This window comes from Pieris brassicae, chromosome 1 (assembly GCF_905147105.1).
Source record: "Pieris brassicae chromosome 1, ilPieBrab1.1, whole genome shotgun sequence".
Taxonomy (NCBI): Eukaryota; Metazoa; Arthropoda; class Insecta; order Lepidoptera; family Pieridae; genus Pieris; species Pieris brassicae.
Genome location: NC_059665.1, coordinates 18,710,348 through 18,733,919, shown reverse-complemented (window position 1 = coordinate 18,733,919; position 23,572 = coordinate 18,710,348). Strand labels below are relative to the sequence as shown.

At 34.1% G+C, this 23,572-nt stretch overlaps 1 protein-coding gene across 8 annotated transcripts in view; it reads left to right on the top strand.

Annotated features, from left to right (window-relative positions):
- LOC123706842 (protein sprint) overlaps nt 1–23,204 on the top strand; it is a 171,001-nt gene extending 147,797 nt beyond the window's left edge. For 6 of the 8 annotated variants that reach the window (XM_045656382.1, XM_045656352.1, XM_045656373.1 and 3 more), the window contains 21 exons: nt 7,071–7,271; nt 8,257–8,441; nt 8,883–9,106; nt 9,334–9,530; nt 10,093–10,413; nt 10,529–11,041; nt 11,534–11,723; nt 11,878–12,257; nt 12,902–13,037; nt 13,294–13,446; nt 13,831–13,942; nt 14,224–14,338; nt 14,640–14,732; nt 14,967–15,063; nt 18,001–18,167; nt 18,630–18,734; nt 19,348–19,533; nt 19,759–19,890; nt 20,273–20,500; nt 21,204–21,411; nt 21,826–23,204. In XM_045656382.1, coding sequence (XP_045512338.1) covers nt 7,071–7,271; nt 8,257–8,441; nt 8,883–9,106; nt 9,334–9,530; nt 10,093–10,413; nt 10,529–11,041; nt 11,534–11,723; nt 11,878–12,257; nt 12,902–13,037; nt 13,294–13,446; nt 13,831–13,942; nt 14,224–14,338; nt 14,640–14,732; nt 14,967–15,063; nt 18,001–18,167; nt 18,630–18,734; nt 19,348–19,533; nt 19,759–19,890; nt 20,273–20,500; nt 21,204–21,411; nt 21,826–21,959 — 4,077 coding nt within the window. In that variant the 3' untranslated portion in view covers nt 21,960–23,204. The remainder of the gene's footprint in view (nt 1–7,070; nt 7,272–8,256; nt 8,442–8,882; nt 9,107–9,333; nt 9,531–10,092; nt 10,414–10,528; nt 11,042–11,533; nt 11,724–11,877; nt 12,258–12,901; nt 13,038–13,293; nt 13,447–13,830; nt 13,943–14,223; nt 14,339–14,639; nt 14,733–14,966; nt 15,064–18,000; nt 18,168–18,629; nt 18,735–19,347; nt 19,534–19,758; nt 19,891–20,272; nt 20,501–21,203; nt 21,412–21,825) is intronic. The other 2 variants (XM_045656391.1, XM_045656399.1) reach the window with 2 other exon arrangements.
- The last annotated feature ends 368 nt before the right edge of the window (nt 23,205–23,572 follow it).

The following is a 23,572-nucleotide window of genomic DNA, read 5'->3' as shown; positions in this document are numbered from 1 at the left end:
TTTGCCTTGTAGGCTTGGCCACTAGTAAAAATCGTTAACAGAATAGTTTTCCCTATGTAAATAAAACTTTGTTGGTGTGTTGGTTATTATAAAATCTTACACGAAGTTTATTGCAAAATCTATTACACATAATATATTGAATGACCACAGAGTATAGCACTTTTCATGTTCTCTGATCATTGCAAATTCGAATCTCGTAACGTCTATTTTGCTATCTTAGTTCTACTTTTTACGTTTATGATATTCTATTTTCAAAATCACTTCAATCAATCACATTTATGCCTTAACGTACAAAATTTAACAGGCTAAAACAAACACTTATAAAAAGCAAAAGGGCAATTGGACGAAGAAATAAGAGCAATAAACGAGTCATTACCACACGCGTGAAGGACTTATTGATTTTAATCTTGTGAGTCAATGCTCGGACCAGTGTTTGCTTTGATTGAACTTAGAGAAAACTTGATATGAACTTATTACTTGGGGTTTTGCATCCGTATTTTTTTTGCGACGTCTGCACTCGATTCCGCTCGTTAAAACTTTGTCGCTTTGCGTCGGGTTTTCTAGTTTTCGCAAAATAAATTGCGGATGTTTTGATACTTTTTAACGAGTACTCCATTAGTATTGTGGTGGGTTATTTCATTTCGCCTCAATTTCAAATTTCTCTTCGAGCTAAATAAATATTCCTATAATAATTATAAATGAAAAATGTAAAACGAGTTTTCTTAAAGTGAGCTGTTATAAGTGCACCGGCTATTAACAATCCTCTTATTAACTATATTATTCATATTTGAGTTTAATGTTGAAACTAGATTAAGCATTGTATTTATTTATGCATAATACACCGCCATAAATATACACATTGAAACCGTTACAGAAATTTATCTATCCAATGTTTTTTTTTTCTTAATGACCTAGATACAAGTCCATTGCCCACCAAGTCCAAGTTCTACAGTGGGTTACCAGACGTCGAAATTTGTAATACCAACATGGTTCGTTGGTATGACTTTATTAAGGTGAAAAGGTTAATTATAATTCATTTCGTGACAAGAATGAACTCATCAAATAATTAAACTACTCAATATATTACTTGTGATATGATTTATTTTCACTGTGCGTTCCAATAGACCGTTAGGTCAGTAATTAACCTAATTAAAAGACTTCGCTAAAGTTAGTAAGTGATTTGGGAGCAGGTGTTCCGAGCTCACTCCTTAAAAGTCTCTCCCATCGCCAGAACTTAAACACGTGTGACCACTTTGCACTTAGTTCTCGAGTTGAACGACACTAAGCGTCAAGAGTTGTATATTTTTATGAGTTTTTGGTGATACACAGCTGCCTCTTAGGAGATTGCAAGGGGCCGAATGGCATCGTTGATAGGCTAACTTTGTAATTGCTGTGACAAATTTTAGGTAAATGGTGTAACCTACAACATGTATTTAATATATTATATTATACCTTCAGTCATGTGTAATAAAAGAAATTATGATAAATCCATGAATGTTCCTTTGCAATTAGGTTTTATAAACACGATATAATTCTGCATTAGAGAATAGCACCGTAATAATGTAATTAAATTTTAATGTCATACAAAATGCTTATATCCACAGGCTATAACATTCACCGCGAACAATCCAACAAAATTAATGTACCACAGAGTACATTCTCACGTAGCCGTTTAGCACCATAGAAAACTAATTGCAATCCAACTTTCCTCATAAATCCGTGTATATAGATGCTATAATTTCACCATAAGCGTTGCTTTTGTGTGGGATTTAACACCGTACCTCGCGAAGGCCTTTGTGTCATGATTCATAGCACACCATTATTGTAACCGATTTTCAAATTAATTTCCCGCCAAATAATAGAAGCGTCTAGCAAATTATTGTTTTAATTGTACCGTTATTCCTTTGATGTTCTTAATTTAAATGGAATATAATTTAAACATGTACCGCGTTCTATTTTCAAATAATTGCTGTTTTTAATATATTTATGATAATTTCAAGATTTCAATTGCAAAGTATTAAAGTTGGAAAAGTTAGTATAATATGTTTTCTATATGATTCAGATGAAACTAATAAATCAAATAATTTATTACAAAAAATAAGTGACACATTGTTTTACTTCGAATTATTCTCTTTTGCCGTAAACCTCAGTGGCTATTGCATATTTTGTCCTTGTCACTCTTGTATTCACAGCGAATATAAAACATGATATGACATTCTTCAACGTAGGATCATATATGTTTATGAATAAATCTGTAAATATATATCTGCATACAACTAATGCAAAGTTATGTGGTGAGACCACATAACTTTTAAACAGGCGTTCGAAAAAAAATTGTTTTAAACAATTGACAAAACACAGTATTAATTAGTAATTAGTATGAATCAAAAGTAGATAAATATTAAAATGTATTTTTCATTATCATGACGTTATCTGAGTCCGAGTATGAGCTTTTAACAATACAGGAAATATGAACCAAATGCAGCAAAGTATTAAGCGTCGCGTGCAGAATCCCTCCAATTGATTCACGGTAGAGATACGGGCACTCGCAAATGTTGGTTCACTGAATCGTTTATTTGCCGCAGACCATTAATTTATAGAGCAATAACGGTGGCTACGATTTTTATTTATCTCCCAATGTATTTGGCTAAACCACTGGCTGTTTACATTCATGTGTACACACGTGAAAACTTTTTGTTTATTTTTTAAATAAATATTTACTTCTTTATAGGAGAGAGTTTTATAATCTGTATCTACCTGGAAAGTCTTTCAATGGTTTTTCCTTATCACTCTTGTATATACATATATTTAACTTATCATACCATAAATTATGTTTATAAATACGTGTCTGTGTGGGCCTGGGTATCCGGAAGCTATATCCAGGATGCTCCCTTCCCTCGGTGAAATAATATGCGATGGTTCGGCTGTCGCGTGTCAGTATAATAAAAAAAGGAATCCAATAATCGATAAGACCAAAACTAGCACTTACCACCAACGATGGCGTATCTCACTCCAAACACTGGATCCTTTAATGATGAATCAAAAAAAAGTAAATGCTATACGGTATGCGGTATATATTAGGTCCTAACATATGAAATTGGCGTTTTGTATGGGTGAAACAAAAAGTCGATTATTTTGATTTATTAAATATAATATATTTAATAAATCAAAGTATGAACTATTGTTTTCTATGCACTTTTGCCATCTCATAGGTAGTTCATTGATCCCTTTACTAAAAAAAAACAGTCGGACGGGAATCAATAAAATCTGTGAAGGTGATTAGGACTGCCCCATCAGAGTTAAATTTTTACCCTTGCAAGAATTTGTCCAAATTTCGAAAAAAATGGTAATCTGTTGGAGCAAGGTCCGGGGAGTACGGAGGATGGCTTAGACATTCGAATTTAAGCTCTTCTAATTTGGTAGCCGTCTGTTGTGCAGTGTGTGGTCTAGCGTTGTCGTGAAGTAGCAGTGGCGTGGAGCGATTGACCAGCAATTGCTGACAATAGACATCAGCCGTAATAGTCTGGCCATATTTGCGAAAACTACAATGAACAATACCGGCACTAGTCCACCAAACGCTTACAAGTAACTTTTTTGGGGTTAATTTTCGCTTGGGGCAGGATTTGGCTGGCTGGCCAGGATCCAACCATTGCGCTGAGCGCTTCCGATTATCGTAAAGAATCTATTTTTCATCACAGGTAATGATTCGGTTTAAAATACCTTCATTATTGTGCCGGTTCAGTAATGTAACGCAGCAGTCGAGTCGTGAATTAAAACAGTTTTATCACTGACACCGCAACCTGCAGCTAACTCGGACGTGGTTTGCGATGGATCCGCTTCCACAATAGCCTTTAATACTTCATTATCAACTTGGGTCTCAGGCCGTCCACGGGGCTTGTTCTGCAGGTCGAAATTTCCAGAACGAAAACGTTGGAACCAAAAACGAACTGTGTTTTCTTTTGCAACATGACTGCCATACACATCATTCACCCTTCGAGTCGTTTCCGCAGCACTAGTGCCACGGTGGAACTCGTACTCGTAAATAATGCGATACTTTAAGTTTTCCATTTTGTAAAATGAGTGACGCAAACAGAAAAAAACAGAAAAAAGAAAAAAAACATTTGTTTTTTTACAAATGAATGACGGTCATCGAAGCACAAATACATGAGTAAATAGCTGTGCAAATTTGAATTTGGGATTCCTTACCAAAGAGGAGAACATCGTGATTAAAGTGGCCAGTTCGAAATACGCCAATTTCATATGTAAGGACCTAATATTTATTGCGCACGCGACAGCGGTTTACACCGGGACAACCATATTCAGTTCGTGTGTCAAAGTCAAATCGACAATTGTCATCCTTCTTTGATTGAAACCGATTTAGCGCGAACAGTGTACATTTGGTACGCTAAATTTGCCATAAGCCACCTAAATAGCCACCTAACACTAATTGCAACAAATGTGCCTGATTTAAATTTAAAATTAAATGCGGTGTCATTTAACATGCAATATTATGCACGGGACTTTGTCTCAATTAACGAATATGACGTCCCCTAGCGATACATAAAACCTCAGTTTAATAAAAGCTCTCATAAATTACAACACAGCAGAACATATTTAATTTCTAAACATTGGGTATTAGTTGCATAAAAGAGATTTATTGAAATGATAAGGATATTTGTATAAAAAATAGTGTGATAAATGGTAAAACTTTGAAACAGAAAGAATCGGTACAAAATTCAAAATCATTTATTCATATACACTTATGAACGTCAAAAAAATAAATATATTTAAAATGCTTCTAATTTTACATTTACTGCCAGTTCTCAAATCAGGGCGTAGAACGAAAGAGAAGAACTGACAATAAACTCTCCGCCACTCTTTTAAATATAGAATCATCAAATGTATCTTCGTCTATAGACAAATAGAGCATACTTTATAATCTATTGTCTGTAGTCTATATTGTTTCGATCCGTCATAGTTGTTATTTGAATTATACAGTATAGACTAAGCCATCTGTGTCCTTAAGATAATATGTTAATTGTCACCTGTCCCCAAGGGCAAATCTGAATGTGTTAATTGTCATTGGATTTACATTGGAGGGAAAAAGCCGTACACTAAACGGAGTATTATTAAAACTAACAATAAATTAAATGTATGTAGTTTTTATATTATACAATAAACAGTCGTTTATTATAAAATGATACATTTAATTAATGGGTGGTTGCTTCGTGATAAAACATTTTTCAAGGTACCAAAACAATATTTTATTTAAAATTGCTTTGACATTTGCGGGATATGACGATAAAATCTTTAATAAAATCATAGCTATCTCTCTTATCCTATAGCCAAGGGCTTTGACCGCTAAGAAAAGGGTAAAATATAGTCACAAACGAAACATACGGGATCTAAACGGGAGGGAATGATACGAAATTGCCGCCTTTGTACTAACCGAACCTTCGAATCGAGAAATAATATTTCCAACTCCGTGAACAAAGCCTTCCTTCGTTTGAAGTGAATGCCTTCGAAATTTGTCGCGTAATATCTTATCGCCATAAAAAGTATTTGCATTCAACAGTTTTTGCGCTGAAACCTATTTGATATTTATTTGAAACCCTGCTTCTTTATTTAGCACATATATTTACGTAATCAGTTCTGTATTAACACTATTAATATCGTTCCTAATAGAAAACGAATCACACTGTGATTCGTCTTCTTAAGAAGGAATCTTATTGATTTAGCTAAGATCACAATTATGTGATCACATATTACTGATTTTTAAATTAAGATACTATAAGAATGAAATGAAGACAATTAACTTATTCGTAGCATCAATTAGATACTAAGTAAAACATTAAACTATACCCAACGTCAAAAGTGTAACTTAAGGTGTAAAAGTGGGTACTTGAGCTTAAATTTTTCATTAATGTTTTTTGACCCATCCAAGTGTTGGCCCAGTGACGTACGGTGAGGGAAAATATCACGAGGAAACAGATACAGAAATTTGAAGCTAAATGTTACCACATCTCTGCAAAATAGACATGTTTTGTAAGCAATATACGAACTTTAATGCATACCTATATACCTTTTCCTCTTAAACTCAATAGTCTGAATCGTAGTTTTGTAACAAATAAATAACGTTCTGAACAACGTTAGGTACTCGAGGGACTGAACTAAGAAATAGCGACAGATCTAATCATGAGAAAATATAGGAAGTCTACGAAGTACCTAATTCCCTTGCTTACGACACAAGAATGGGCACCGTGCCCAACGTGCAATTTAGAACAACTTATATTTTATATTAATTGGTTTGTTCTAATGTGATCAGATTACATGACATAGCTTCCTCAATGAAATTTCGTTAATTGCATTTGAGTATCGTTTATCTTATAACTGTATCCTGTGCCGTTGACTTTAATAATTCATAAAAAATCACCATTTTTGCTTCACTTTTTCCCACAAATTAGCTTAAAGTCTTATTCAAATGTATTATGTAATAATCACGTTTTGTTACCCGGTTCTCCATCGGTTTTTTTAATACCTATGTAGTCAAGCAAATAGCGATAATAAGATTAAACATTATAAAGTCCCCGTTTTCATTTACTGAAATTCTTGTGCTGAGTTCATATTGTCAACAAGCCAGACAAATATTTACACTGGCCTATTATAGCTTTGCATTAACTCTAGTGTTTTTTTACTTATAAAATACATTGGTAACATACTACTTGGTATATTTTTCTCCTATTAATGCTGGTATGCTTTACCTAATTTCATTATTGAGTTTGTTAAATCAATTAAATACCTCATAGATTATAGACAAATCCTATTTACAAAAAAAAGTTATCATCTTGCCATTCCCTGTAACCTTTAACGCATATCTAAAGCGTCCTTTTAAGCGAGCTTCTCTTCTTTTTTTAATCAATCTCACTTTACAGATAAATAAATATTATGATTTATAATCAACTGAAGTTTTTACGTCATTTTTAAACCTCGAATACCTCGTTATGACAATTTAAAACTAATAATAAATTAAAATTGTGTTTCTTATTAACCGATAGATACATTGATTCCAGAGCCGAGAAAGCCTGTCATCAGATGGCGAGGGTGCAAAAGGCGACTGCTCCTCAGTAGGAACTTCGGGGTCTGACTCCGAGGAGCAGCCGCCATGCGACATTGGGCTGCTGGAGCGGCTGATACGGACACATCCTGTGTGGTTTCTGCCTGGTATACAACGAGCGGGGGCTTTCCACCTCTTGCAGGGGAAAGAGGAAGGGGTGAGCTATTTAATACGAATACCTATAATTATGTACAACTTTTGTTTTGTAATATAGAGTCTAGAATTTTCTAATCTTACTATAGCTGTCCAGTCGAAATATATATATTTAATTCTAACTAAAATTTAAAGACATAACGAACCAAACACCTTTAAATCACAACAGTATAGTTTAAAATATGATTAATAAACACATTTTAAACCGGAATAGTAAATATAATTATAGTAAATTCATTTTAATCCCAATTAAGAAAGTTAAAACGTGAAGTGAGTAACTAATGATATTATGTATTATAATCTAGCGTTGGTTATATATTTACGGCAAAGCTTCGTAGCTATTATAAAGCTATAAGTGTGGCTATCTTGGAAAAACAAGCAAATATGCTAAGTATGGGTTAATGGTTAATGTAATAACGCTACTTTGAGTCTTCCGGTATTTTAGATATTCGATTTAACGTATATCTTACATAATGGTAGGTTGAGCAGGAACTTGGCGATTAAAAAGAGTGGCGGAGAGTTTATTACTAGTTCTTCTCTTCCGTTCTACGCCCTTGATTTGAGAACTGGCAGTAAATGTAAAATTAGAAGCATATATACATTTCTTTTATTGACGCTCATAAGTGTACATTGTGTTACCTATATGAATAAATAATTTAGAATTATGAAGAGTTTAAACAATTATGTCAAAGTGCTCCATAACATGAGAAAATCGAATGTAGGAACATTTCTATTACATTTTAAGGTCTTGTTGTATAACATACTTATAATATAATTGATATAATATAATTTAATTGATAACTTCGCAACATTATTAGTTTTGGTTTTGGACAGTATCATTACAATCTAATGTAGCCTAAAATGAATCAAAGAAGTCTTCTTTTTTAATGTAATATTAAAAGAAATAATGACTGTAATAAGACATTTTTTTGTTTTTAAATGATACTCCTAATGATGACCTCCGCAATATAGCTGTTGAAAAATTCCAGAACTTTGTCGTCCGACAATCTAGTCAGCCGGATACAATGGCGATAAGCGTCCGTCTGCCGGCCGACAAAGGACCTTACATTGAGCACTACCTCATCCAGGCGTCGGCCGGTCGTATCGGCCTGGAGACGTCCGCAAATCGGTTTGATAATATACCTGAGCTGATCGCACACTATTCGCAATGTTGGTGAGTCTAGTTAACGTTTAAATTATTTTTGTTCTGTAAGATCTAATATTACCCATTTAAAGAAATGTGGCAACTTTTCTGGTTATCTCACTATACACTAGTTTTACGTTGAAAATCTAAATCCAAATGATATTGAGGTCGAAGTAATTTTAGTAAATTGTAACAGCGTTTTACTACAACTACATATTTTAAAGTATGTAGTTGTATACTACAGTTTTCGTTATCGGCCTTGTCGACTAAAGAGATTTAAGATCAGTAAACATTTTAATTACAAACGATACATTTTGCAAATATAATTTTAATATGTAAACGAATAAATCGATTTCATCCGTATCATGTAAATTTAACTTATTCAAAATATATTAATAAAATTTAATAGTAAATTAAACTTCAACTGTTATATTAAATTCTGTATTTAACATTACACTTTTAAAATTTCAGTGACGAGCTACCAGTTCAGCTCCAACTGCCGAGGCCACTTAGAGACGCCAAAAGCAGACATCAGCTTAGTTCTCTAGCGCTGCTAGGCCAGGAGTTCTGGGGTTACCCAATGGCGAATCCAAAGAACACAAACGTATTGTCCCCTGGGCAGCTGGCTTCCGGCGTTGTCCCTATGGCTATCACTCCCTCGGATACTGGATCTAGTCTTAGCAGCTTTAATCCAAGTGAGTTTTTAATCTACGAATATACTTTAAAAGGACAAGCCCTCATTGTTATTTATGAGAATTCCGGTTTTATTTCTTAGCATAACAATATTGGATCAGAATGACTTGAGGCAGACTAATCACTGTTAAGTCGTATAAAAAATAACAGTTATAAACTAAAAAATAATACTACGTTTTAGTTCCGAGTCCAGAGTAAGTCTAGGTGTTCATCACGATTTTAATTTCAGATACCAATTCCAAGGAGAGAATATTTAATCCTGACAAGGAGAATGATATTTTGAAAATGTCTGTAGACACGTCTCCAACTCAAACTTTAAGTACATTTAAAGGAAAAAGTCCTCCTTCTCCGCCAGCGAAACCTGGGTCCTTTGTAAGGGCTCCCAGACCCACTCCCCCTAATACATTAAATCTTATGACTAGTACCGTAAGTACAAGATAAACCTAATGAATAAACTGGCGTAGTTTAAGGTTTTCATGCTAAATACACTTGGTAATATTTTAACAATTCATTTAGGGAAATTCACCGGTTCTCTCCTATCTGTTAGGTGAAGGAAGGTTTATGAAAATATATTAATTATATTAAAATATGTATCTTAATGTCTCTGAACTTAGCAGAGTGCTACCTAGCAGAACATACAAAACTAAAATTCCTCTTAACATGCACAATAGTTCGTTATCGTTTTTGAATGTATGGTTTCATATATTTTTTCATAAATTTTATATTATTTGTAAGAAAGTTTCTGGTACGTTGAGAAAGTTTGCTGTGTAGTTAACAGTTTAAAAAGCATTCTAGGGCAAACGTTCAGAACTCTTCAAAAAATTATCAAGAACGTCACAATATTTTGCTTGCTAACAGAACTTCGATCTTTTTATGCTTTGGTGATAAGTACTCTACTAATTTCATGGACACTGCTTAGCCTTAAACGCCAGTGTATTGTAAAATTTGACAACGCTTTATTTGTTCTAAACTAATTGCATATTTGCAGGCGCACATAACACAACCGCATACATTCCCCACCACAAATCCCCCCCAACTGTCCCCCACTCACTCTAAGTCCACGCCGCCCCCTCCTCCTCCTCGTTGGGCCAAACCACCCTTCCCTACCACCCAATCCCTAGCTTTCAGCCCTATTAACAAATCAAACGGAATAACTGTCACCACGACAGTGACGTTTAGCGTCAATAATACACAGATACACAACCACCAAATAAACGAGAACATTCAAAGTGAAAGACTGCAACTAACGCTTGCTAATACCGACAATGCATTCAACCTAGCGTCGACTAAGGGCGAAGCGATCGAACAGGTGAGGCCTTTGCATATTTACCGCATGGTGTGCGCGTGAGCATGATAGTTTAGACTAGCTTGTGCATATACTAACATACTGTACACTGATTAAAATTATTCTTGTTTCTATATAGAGTATGTTGCATCGTTTATCGCCAGAAGGAGAATGTATAAGTACAATGACAGCTAGCTTACATGGAAGCTTTAAAAGACAGATAGAGACAGAGGCCGGATCGCCGAACGACCAAAACACAGACATAGACACCGGAGTTAATACCTTCACGAAATCTTCTAACAGTTTTGCTCCCAACCAGTTAGTTTCTCCCAACGGAACCAATTCGGTTACTAGTGGTATTTTTTCGCCCACCAGTCAAATTAATTCACCCGTCTCCAACGATACAATATCGTCCAAAAGCGGAGTTTTCTCACCCTTAAGTCAAACAAATAAGAGTGATATTTTCTCACCTTTATCGAGGAGTTCACCCGTGTCAAACAAAAATGTTTTCTCCCCGACGTCGAATGTTATGTCCCCTATGAGTGGTCGAGAAAAGATATTATCTCCCAATACAAATACAGCGAGTACAACACCCTCTGGTCGGTCGAGGAGAAGTAAACACTCCCTTCGAAAGGAGTCCAGACATTATCAGGTAGGGGCATCATATATTTGCCTAGCTGGCAGAAAGAATGGACTGAGAGTGGAGATTCTGTAATAAAAATATATTGCAAGCTATAAGCTATGTTTTGGTAATGATCATTTTATTCATGCTTATCAACCCAAAATTAAAGCACTAAAAATTATATAACGGGAATTAGTATTCTTGATAAATGTGCTGTAAAGCGACTTGTGACATACAATTAAAACTTACCATTTTAGGCTCCAAAACACAGGCTCCTCGTTGCAAAAGCAAAAAGCTAAATATACTAGGGCTTTCACATTTCAAAGTTGCAAAAATATCGCTTAGTCCAAATTCAGTCCCTTCTTTGTATATTTAGCCTAGATGTAGTGCAATGGGCTAATTTTAGGATTAGACAAAAATAATGTATATAGCATTTGTTTGACTAACAGCATGCTTAGTGGTAGATTCAATTATTACCTTAATTGCTGTTGATTTCGTTTATATAAGTAACAAGTTTTTTAGGAATCAGACATCCTTGAATCGCCGGGAGTGTATTGTCGTAGCTCTTTATTGGATAAAGTGAGTGATTATGAAGATATATGGGGACCAGAAGGCAACAATTGCACGACATTCAAACCTAAGACTGATAATGATAATATAAATAATGGTTTAATGAAAAGCAAGCGACCTGATTTGCTACCGGACACATTGCGTAAGTATTTGGGATATTTAGTGGCCAAATTAATGAGTAGGATATCGGGACAAACACTTATAAAATGTTGAGTGTTTTGGACCAGCCTTTAAATTGTTAATTTGTTAAATTGAACTGGAATGTGTCATTATTGGTGATCTATGTTATTTTTCAGCTAAATTAATCGCAGCGAAAAGTACACAATCGATACTCGATAAAGAAAATATGATTCTATTGACATCATCAGATAGTTTAGAAAAGAAAAATTTATCTGACAGCTCATTGAAGAAGAGCTTCAATGGATCGAACGAAATTATAGCGACGACCAATAGTAAAGGCGACGTGATACCAAAAAGACCGGATAAACTAAACATCGCTTTAAATATGAATAAAAAATTGACTGATGAAATCGAAGCTGCCTTAAAGAATAAGAATCATACTACAGAGAGTATGGAGACTGTTAAACTAGAAGACGATTTTACGAATGTGGATGGGTCGGAAAAAGATAACGCTGGCAGTCCTTTCTACGCCGATCCTGTGGATACGCTAAAGGAGGTTGGTATCTTCATCATGGTATATTCTTGACAACCAAAAGGTAACTTAGAAAGGGCTATTAGAAAGAGGCCCATACATGAATTTTGGTTTAAATTGTTATCATAAGTTGAGTTTTTATACCTCGGCCTACACCCTCTGTCTTTGCCGATGATGAGGGATGTCTACGATAAATTTAATGACGTGGTATAAGTGATACCTGTATCTTATATTCCATAATAAACATTTTTTTTTTACAATAAATGAAAATAGATGCGTCTAGTTAGTTATGTTAATATGGAGGTCCTAGAGAGTTAGAAACGAAAGAATAAGTTAGAAACTATGATGTAATTTGTATATAATAGTTTCTAACTTCTTAATTATGTATTCACTCGTACAGTAATTTTTATAATTCGTTATTATTTTGTTGTGATTTTAAATTCCCTCAATTATTAAGTTTATTATTGGTTTCATCAAGTACTGGACTTTTAAATTATTAGCATTTTTTATCAGCAGATAAGTGACTGAGGCTGACGTTCTTTTGGGTCACCAGAATGTTAGTTCAAAAACATAAAAATATTAATAATGGTTTTATATGACTAGATTCTAATTGCCAATTTGATGTTTTGAGTTGAACGTGTTTAGTTCATATACATTTTTACTTTCAGGCAGCAATGTTGCCTGTGCAAAGACGAAAGTTGCTCAGAGGGGGAGTGAGTTTGTCCCAAAGGTACTCTGAGCCGCCTTCTCAGAATCACCCATATTATCCATTGAGGGATATGCATAGTATAGAGGAACTGTCTCGTAAGTATTTCGAGTTCGAGTAATCGAGTTAGGTTAGGTTACAAGAAATAATATGTGATTTATTACTTTAAAGTAAATTTTAATTTTTCAAAACAGGACATCTACCCAAACCACTAACATATATGTCATATGATAAACCGATTCGATCAGAAAACGTAACCTGGGCAATCCAATACTAAACTCATAAATATTGGTCAAAATAGGTTTCTCAATGAAAAGGATTTAAGCAAGCCTTTAGCGTCATTTATCGTTCCAGCATCTTCCCCAAACACATCAACGTCGGTTGACAACCTGGTGTCTCTTCGAACTAAGCCTAAAATGAAACCAGTGGAACCTCCCAGGGTTGCGGCAAAGCCTCCTAATGGGAAGGAACAGACTTGGGCCGTTGATTCCAGTTGGCAGTTTATTAGTGAGTTTTAACTCTTTATATAACTATCTTAACTTAACTAAATTGAAAAAACTACCGAAGGTTACGTAACTCAAAATTAAATACGATTTTAAATATAAATATTGTTAGAATTTTTGTAGTTTAGTATTATACTTTAATATTAGCGCCATCTTCTAGCATATTTGTAGTTCTATTAAATGACGGTAGATGGATAGACGAGTACGATAAATTTTACTGATGTAAAATTTTTATACCTTTCAATATATTATTACAAAATCAAATTCATAGAGTGAGATTTATAGTTAGAACTTAAAGCTACCTAAACCTTTATCTGTTTTTTAGTCCAGATGTTAACTCGCTAACAATATTTGTAAAAATGAAAACATCATACAAATATTATTACAGACAAAAACGAAGACGGTGGTGATAGCGGAACATTTCCATCTCTAGCCGAGCAGGAAACGAAGCTCAGCGCTGATGAAGCTCATCTCTCTGTACATCAAGTGGTTGCCCTCAGGTTGGTTGGGTTTAATGATAAATACTACTCCTATTATATTTATATAATATATTTGTCATAAATTAAATGCATTCAGGCACAGTCAAATATTTTCTTAACAATTTAGGTTAACTTAAGGTATGTAGTTACGACTTAAGTTCACCATATCATATCCGTATTTATTAAATGTTTATTTACAAAGGTGCGTTGAATTTCGTAGCCGCGTATTTAAACATATATAAATTAATTTACTTCGAGATTATTTAATGGCAGAGTGTTATAACATCTTTGGTTATTTACAGATTTCCAGAACTCCGTTTGACTTCGGAGCCAACCAGTCTTCCCGAGGAAGTGAGATCTCCGCCTCGGGCCTCTTGCTATGACAACGTTCATGACCTGAGACCGCTGTCCGAACAGGTATTGCAGTTTATTACTTTAAGAAGAATATCGGTTATTGCTACAGTTTATTTTTATTAGACTAGCGGCCATAACAGACGTCCTGTACACACATCTTAAATACAAAAAAAATCATCTAATTGTAAATATAAACTATGATCATTTATATAAATTGTATTTTCAGGTGTACGTATAAACCTACGTAATAAGAATAATATTTGGTAAAGAATTAGTTGTTGCAAGTATAATATTTGTTTCTTCCTTTAATCAAAAGGATAATTTAAATCTAGATTTTCTAAGTAATATTGTTATATGGTTTCAGGCTAGCGATGACGGCACGGTATTCTCTGAACCCTGGGACAGCTCTCAGTGGGACGGCCTTTTACCCGTTAATGGACAATCACAATTTGAAAATGTATGCATTTTTAAATCTCTTTGAACAGAATGTTCAATAACAAAAATTATGTTTCACCACATAAAATCTTTAAATTATTTTTTGAAACGAGAATAGTTTCTAATAAGAAAAGTTTTTTTTTTAATTCGAAAACCTGGAAATTATCACTTTACTATATAATACTTTACAATATTGAAAAAAAAAAAATGATTTAAAAATTAAATTAGTGTTTAATAGTGTTGTTTTTAATATCAGGAGGAGGTTTGTGAATGGGAGTCCCCAGTACCGCGTCGAGGTCCGGCTGCCGCAGCACGAGCCAAGAGCTTCAGAGACAGACTAGACCCACTTCTAGGTAACTTATTTATTTACATTTAATTACTTACTACACAATCTATACTTTTTTTTTTATTGGGCTTGAAACCTTCCTCCCATCTTCTTTTCTATCCATTGCAAATATTTTATTATTCCCTTGTTTCATTACTCGTGTAATGTTTGTATTAATGTTTATGTTTGTCTTAACTAAATAATAACTCAGAGGTTTACGTTCGAGACAAATAGTTTAACAATTAATTAATATGATCAATTTCATATCATTATCAAAATAAGCAGCTGTACGAGCGCACTACATTGTGAGTGTCCATGGGCGGCGGTATCACTTAACATCAGGTGAGCCTCCTGCCCGTTTGCCCCCGTTCTATAGAAAAAAATAGCATTTCTGAAAAAAATAGATTTTTATTTATTTAAACACATATTAGGTAGGTTACATAGATGCCTAACGATGTGTATATAACACACATTTGTTTTCTTAGGTCCTCTGTCATCAAAGCGTATTTTAACAAAGTTTGACAGAAAAAGTGCTATAATCAAATCAGAATACAAATATGGTACAATACAAATTAGTTTAAAGCACTAATTTCTACATGATATTCCCTCATCTTGTGAACACGTGCGTTTGTATGATAAATGAATTACAAGTGCGGAATAAAATGACGTGTTGACGGCGCGTGTAGCTCATCAAATAATTATGTTAAATAACCTCTACGAAGTGATCCTGTTCGTACCGGTATATACGTTTCTCTTGATGACTATTAACAATACGTAATAATTTACTACAAATATGTACTAAACACAAACACATGCCACTATTACGGCGCCGTGTTTATTAGAGTAAAATGCTTTATACATTCTGAATTTTCGGACTGTGACTTGTTTTATTAACCGTCTTTAAAAAATCCAAAGATTTTTTATTACGAATAATTGAAATGCGTAAAGTTTTTGTTGCTTTAATTTTAATCAAACTTTAACGTTTTGGTAAAGTTAAATGCTGCTTTTTAAAATTAACCATATTGTATGGCTTAATAGAAATAAACATTAAACAAAGTAGTTGCCTATATTGAACTCTACCTTAGTTGATGTTTCGGTTCAGTTCCTTAAACGTATAAATCAATATTTTAAGTCTTAATGTTTTAATGTTTGTTTTGGATAACTGAAGCAGACAAATTGTTGCAAACCAAATATGTATTTGTAAATGTAATGTAAATAAAGGAGGTAACGGGCGGCCTTATCCTTAACAAGTAAGCAAGAAATACTAAGAGTAAAGTGCATAACTAAATTTAAAAAATAAAATTACAGTTTGGACAGACCAATTAAATAAAAAAAATATAATTACAAAAGCCACGATTAAACAGACGGAAAGGATATTGATAAGAAGTGTTTATATTGACTTTTTAAAAATTATAAAGTATTCCAGGTACTCTGTATGTTTATACCAGGTTTTACCTGCGATTTGCTTTTAGAAAAAATAACAAAAGCTATGCTTAGAGAACAGCTGGTAATCTACGATATAGTAAACAAACCATCAATAAACAAGTTACAAAATCGGAAGCAAAACACTCAAATCGCCTCTTTCTAAGAAAATAATATCATTTACTAATTATATAATTAGTTCTGGAATCCCCAAATGTCATTACCATAATTATGTCATACTAAGTTCTGCATTCGAAGTCATTATAATTTAGGTATAGTGATCGAGTCGTGATCGGATTAGAATGATCTTAGTACAAAAGATCAAATAACATTATTTATAATTACTTGACTATAATATATTCTAACAAATCAAATTGACTGATATTGAATTAGCAACAATAGGCCATACAAGTACCTTTTTCAAGATAAGAGCAAAACAGATTTGCAGTTTCACACCCATTTCATACTGATAACGAGTTAATGACTCATTAGTTGCAATATAATTAATATTATTAACTAGGACACGAACAATAGCACCGCAGTGCACTGTTGTTATCTATGATTATAAATATTAATACACAGTAAACGTAATTGTGGTTAAAGGGTAAAGGTCTGCGCGTGCGACGGTTATACTACGAGAGTTGTTAGTCCACTGCAGAACGTCGTACCGGCAACAGTTTAGCTCATTTGAATGAGAAATCATCGATTTAGATCATTCGTCGTAGCGGGGAAAAACCGCCGAGACATAAGCCATGAAGTGGTTCATAAAATTGTTCAGAGGAAAATCAGAGAAGCCAATAGAAAGGAAGTGGAAGACTGAAAGGTTCGATCGCAAAATATGTTTGGATGATAAGCCAACTTTATCGGAGGAAATGCCTGTGACAGAAGAGGTGTACGCGTTGACAACGATAAGAAACTTCCAGTGTGATTCAATCAGTGAATTTGTTGTAGAAAGTGAATGGGTGTTTGTGTCAAAAGAAAAGTTGATGGAGCCGAAATATCAAGAGCGCTTGTCGAGGATGAGTTCGTTGACGGAATTCTGTAAGAAGCTAAGTAAGAATAAGGAGTGTAGAAAAACGACTATCGTAGTGAAACCGCCTGAGTGCCATTGCGCAGAACTCGCTGATGAAGAAGCAGAGGAGAAAATTCGCTATAGCAACCCAATTAAAAGATTTTTAAAAAGTGTCCGTGATTTGTGGAAGTCCATCTGTAAAACGATTAAAAAAATATTTTATAAAAACGATGAAGTTATACCAATTGATGAATCGGATTTTGAAATTACTAATTCGTATCTGTGTAGGTAAAGACTTGTTTTTTATTTGAGTTTGGTTTAAAATCACTGTCTGATTTTAGTTGTTAAATAACTAATAGATAGCGTTCCGTAAATAATTGTTGAATGCGAGAAATTCCAAAAAGTTGGTCCTCATAAAATATAAGTACGCCTGCGCTAACTACAATAATTTATATCAATAACTCGGCCGGTTTACTCTTTGGAGGTTTTTATATTATTCTTTTTTTTTAATAATTTCTTTTTTATTAACAGCAGCGGGACGAGTACGCGCATTACGCGGCGGACGCACATCTCTTGGGGCGGGCGCCGCCCTCAGAGCGTATGCCTTACATTTAGCCCAAGACAAGAGTACCACTTTCGCTCAAAACGTTGATAACTTCATTGCTTGTACGTTGGACTCGAAAGAAACTTGCCCACAGGTAAGAAATTTATATTATTAAACTTATATTTTCACCAATTTGACGCTGAAGCTAGCTGAACTATAGAAATGATTTAATGCTTTCCAAGTTTTGTATGTAAGCTTAGAACATATATATCAAATAACACTGATTTTAAGAATTTATTATATATTTGCATGTTGTTCCCACGAGAATGTAAGTGAGTGCTCTTGTTTCACCACGACCTGTGCCCATTGCTGATAGAGGATAATTTTTATTATTACTTACTTAAGATGTAATGTGGAACATGGTGTAATGGTTGAAACTCCTTACAAACATTGTGTAAAACAAAAAACTGTGCGATGAGAGTGGCGGAAAGTGTATTGCCATAAGCATTCAGCATTTTAAATGTATTTATTGATTGACCTTTATAAGTGGACATTGTGTTACCTAAATGATTTTGAATTTGAATTTAGAATAAAAATATTGCTTAATAAATTGCAGGTGATGATGCGGAACATGCGTCAGTTCATGTCGGGAATGAAGAACTATCTCGTGAAGCATGGCGAGAGAGAGTTTGAAAAAGAAGTCGAGAAGGAAAGGCTTAAGGTAAGTTCTTTATTTACATTTGGACTGTTTTCGAAGTTTGTATCTTCAGCATTTAATATTGTGCAATAGAGTAAAAAAGAATTTCCGGTACGGATATCTGATGCCCGTTTCCACATAGTTTTAAAATTGTACATATTAAACGCACTTGTACTGAATCTTGACTCTGACTTGTACACTAAAAAGATGTAAATCAGTTTTAAATTCATATCTTAAAACGTAAGAATTTCTAACAGCAATTAATACCGAGTTGTTACTCACTGTAACTAATACTAAATATAGATATAATCTAAAATTAATAAGTTATTATTATTTAGGTTAGTCGCATTATGTATAACCTATCATATATATAAAACCGGCACTAAATGTAGATATTCTCTTTCAATCGCTCACATCATTTTGTTTTCTGGTTCAACTCAGAAAGAGTCGACTTTAAAAAAAACTTTTAATTTAGTTTACAGTGAGCTACCGAATATTTGTAACGCATACCATATATGTCAACAGTATTAGTTAAAAGATTTGTACAGATATTTCAAATACAGTCCCAAAAAAATAAAAAAAAGGAAATGAAAATATAACGGGACAATTGTAATAATTTGAACCAAATATATTGCAGCTGAAACCAACAGAATTTCTAAACATAGACGCAATATTAGAAGGCGTTATGCATCGACTAGTTGTACGACCTCTACGCTCTAAGCTGTATACATTGCTGGCTTCATGGCATGCAACGGATGTCCGACAACTGCACGCGGCAATAGAACGCGCGCAACACGCTACGGCTTTACAACTAGGGGTTAAGGTATGTAAGGACTAGCGATCTAAGCACTATTTAAAACGATACTATTTTAGCAATGTAAATATCATTTGTATTTTTTTGTTATCTTTTGTACAACCATGCCATATTTGTGTGACAGCAACAACATAAAATCATAGATGTATAACAGTAGTTTTATCAAGAACAAAGTTTTATGTTATATTTATTTACTTAAGATATTATAGATAGTATATATTATAAATGTTTTAGGAATCGACAAAAGTACCGTCTTCAGCAGTGCTGGCAGTTATTTCAAAGCATTTTCTCAAAATGCAAGAAGCGGATTCGCCTTTGGACAAACTAGAGAATCTCCTTGCAGCTATATCTGCCATGTTTAATGCGGTAAGATAAATTTCAAAAATATTGCTTTAATTTACTAATAGAATTAAAGCATAATAATTAATTAACACGCCATCTATCGGGACCAACCATAATCTACCAAAATCAATATAATAATAATATAATTCGCGCATTGAATAATCTAAGTAGTGACTTATATGCTCTCAGTAAATGTGTGGCATAAGTTCTAAGGGATAACATTATTGCAATGCGGTTAAATTGAATTCTGCAATTAAATGTTCTCATAGTAGGTTGTGGTTTTTGTATACTTACGCGCCGTCCTTATTATGCATCTGTGACAGTTACTTCGCCTTAATTGCCTTGACTTACGGACTTAATTTAAAACATAATGTTTATGAATTGTATCAATAAAAAAATATTCCAGATCCGTGGCGAGCGAACAGTGGGTGCAGATGACTTACTCCCAGTATTAGCATGGTGCGTGTCCCGTTGCCGGTTAGTTTGTGCTGAACTGGAGGCTGAACTTATGGCCGGGTTACTTCCACCCGCATTGCTGGCTGGAGAAGGTGGTTATTACCTCACTGCACTCTTCTCGGCGGTCGCCGTACTTAAGAGACTGGCGCCCGAGGCGGGATCAGATAGCAGCGCTTCGGTACGTACCATTTTCTTTATTCGATTGGCTAATGATTGATAAAAAATTGAAAATCTTGACATTTTGATCAATTGATGGACTTTCAGACATTGATAATTAAAATTTATCTGAGTATTTTGGTGTTTATACGTCACCGCATTATATGTATCTAGTACAAATCTCATTTATTATTTGAATCGATGGTAAAATACTATTAAACCTACCTCCTACTGGCTGTTTGTCTCGGATTCGGCTGAATATTTATTTTAAATATTCTAAAGCCTATGTTCAATCGTTCAAATCGTTTAAGTAGTTTTTTAGTCTTCACTTTAGGAGGCGGTGAAGGTACGTGAAGTGAAGTAGGACTCTTATTTCTAGTGACATAGGTTCCATCTCTGCCTATGCACCAATAGACTTTCTGTCTGTCTGTGTCTAATACAGCGTGTATTATATGGGCAGATATACAGAATCCAAATACACATGAGGCATGCCTCTAATCCGAAAAACAATGTGTCAGGCAAAAGGCTGAAACCTACATGTCTATGAAATAAAAATGACCCAGTGAGGGCTATACCGCCACTGGTTTATTACTATTAACACGTATTTCTTTTTTGAATGTGCATTGGTATGATCTTAATTGTTCCAAAGTATAGTATAGTATATTCAACAGTATTAAACACAATGCTTAACGCGGGAAAAGATTTTCATATTTATGTATGTATAGTGTCGCCGCGGGTCCGAGAGTAGTAATCGCGAGGCAGCAGCCGTTGTGCGAGTGGCCTTACCGGACGAGTGTCGCGGATGGATCCGTCGCGTAGCACTTCCGTGTCGTCCGGCGGCTCGCGTCCGCGATCTCTGTCGTGCGTTGGCGCACGCCGCTGCCATTACCAATCCTCAAGACTACGCTCTTTTCGCATTGCACGATGGACATGGTAAGTTACACTGTACTGCTTTGATGTTACTTCTAGGAGTTGGAGCGCCTCTTGTCCATACTTGGGATAGTCTAGGGTGTTAGGTTAACGATTCGATTATAGGTTGGACACCAAAGAGAAATCACATGAGGGTTTCGAAGAAACGCCTACCTACGCCACACTGGTGTCTATGTGTTAGCAAAAGAATAAATTTTTGATAATAAATTGTCGACTTAGCTATCTTATGTTTTTAAGGAGTTTATATAAAAAGAAATTAATATAAAAATAATCTAAGTAGATAACTTCTCACAAAAAGTTAGTCTTAGATTATTGGCTCTCAAGAGATTTGATTTCAACAAATTTCTATTATGAAATCACGTATTAGCACTATACTACTATTATACTATCTATTAACGGTAATTTATTAATTTACAGAAACGATGCTAAACGAAAACGATTGCCCACAAGAAGTGATGTCAGAGAAAAGTGGTCAGAACTTCGTGCTGGCGTACAAGAGGATAGATGCGAAAATCGCGTGGCCGCAACAGGCTCTACTTTCATACCCTTAAAACAAAACCAATCTCACTTATGAAACTGAATTTAATAATCGTAAGTTCATCTCGTCATGCTCATTACTAGTGTAAACTGGATGAATATATTTTTGTCGAGAAAGTATTTTCTACGATATTAATCAATTTGTAGCTTCCCGCAGGATATTTGTTGGCGATTACGGAAATTGAAATCCAAAAATTTTCAAGGTAATAAGCATTTCGAATCAACGATTAAAATTTGATCTTCTTTAAATAATTCGATAATCGATTGTAATATTCGATAATCGATTGTAATATTCCTTAATCGATTGTAATATTCGATAATCGATTGTAATATTCGATAATCGATTGTAATATTCGATTATTGACAAAACTTTGAGTTTGATCGCCGATAAATTCCTCACGTGGTAGAGATCTATCTCTTTCTATTTACGCCCATTCATAAAGTAGCTTTTTTACCTAATTAGCAATTAAGGTCTCGTATTGACTGAATGATTCATCACCGTTTACATTTCGTTCGTAGTGACCATTTATTTAAAACCTTATAAAGGTATCAGGTGTATGTATGTTCCTAAATTTCGTGTACTCTGACCGCTCACCAAATGCGTAATCGTAGACTCTTAAAGATCATTTTCATACTATTGTTTATTGAACTGTGATGTAATTTGTATTAGTAACGTAAGATTTGTATTAATTTTTGTATATTCGTAGAGTTCTTAATAATAATTTATTATAGCTTAAGTACCACTCAGTGCTAGATTAATTTGATCTTTAGGCCTAATTTGTGTCTCAACTAAAATGAATCTTAATAAAATGCTTTGTTATTTAAACCGTAATTGTAATCCTAGTCACGTTTTAACTTATTTATGGTTTAAATAGTATTTTAACATTTGCCAATTTCTGCCTGAGATTTAATATATTTTTTCGAGGCTTACGCGTTTCAGACAAGCTATGATCTGCGTCATAATAATTGTGAGGAATTAAAAACGTGTCTGTCGAAGCCGTAATTTTTTTTTAATTCAAGTACTTACGTTTTCTATGGTACGATTGTAATAGCAGTGATTCTGAGTGATATCCGAGCATTTAGATGTATTCTGAAGCTAGATCCCCGTGCTACGAATGTTTGTGTGTTTGACTGAAATCGTTTTTAAATATTAACTTTATAATTATACTAAAATCTCTTTAACATTTTGGGTATCACTCGTACAGCGTGTATTTTATCTTGTATTTAAAGTTAGGTAATAATTTCAGTCATTGTCAAAATAAAACGATTTTTACCAATCGCCTGACTATTATTTTTCTTTCCCAAATACTACACACAATGGTAAAGATTGAAGGAACTTAGTGCATAAATAGTATAGAATTTGCATTTTTAAGGTACATATGACATATTTTTGATATACTAAAATTATACAAATATATATATATACATATCTGTCTATCTATATATAAAATTCTCTGGTCACAATGTTCGTTCCCTTACTCCTCCGAAACAGCTCGACCGATGCTTATGAATTTTGTTATGCAGATTCAGTAAGTCTGAGAATCGGCTACTATCTATCTTTTAAACCCCTAAATGATAAGGGGTGTTCACACCAAAAAATTTATTTTTAGTTCTTAGACATTTTTTT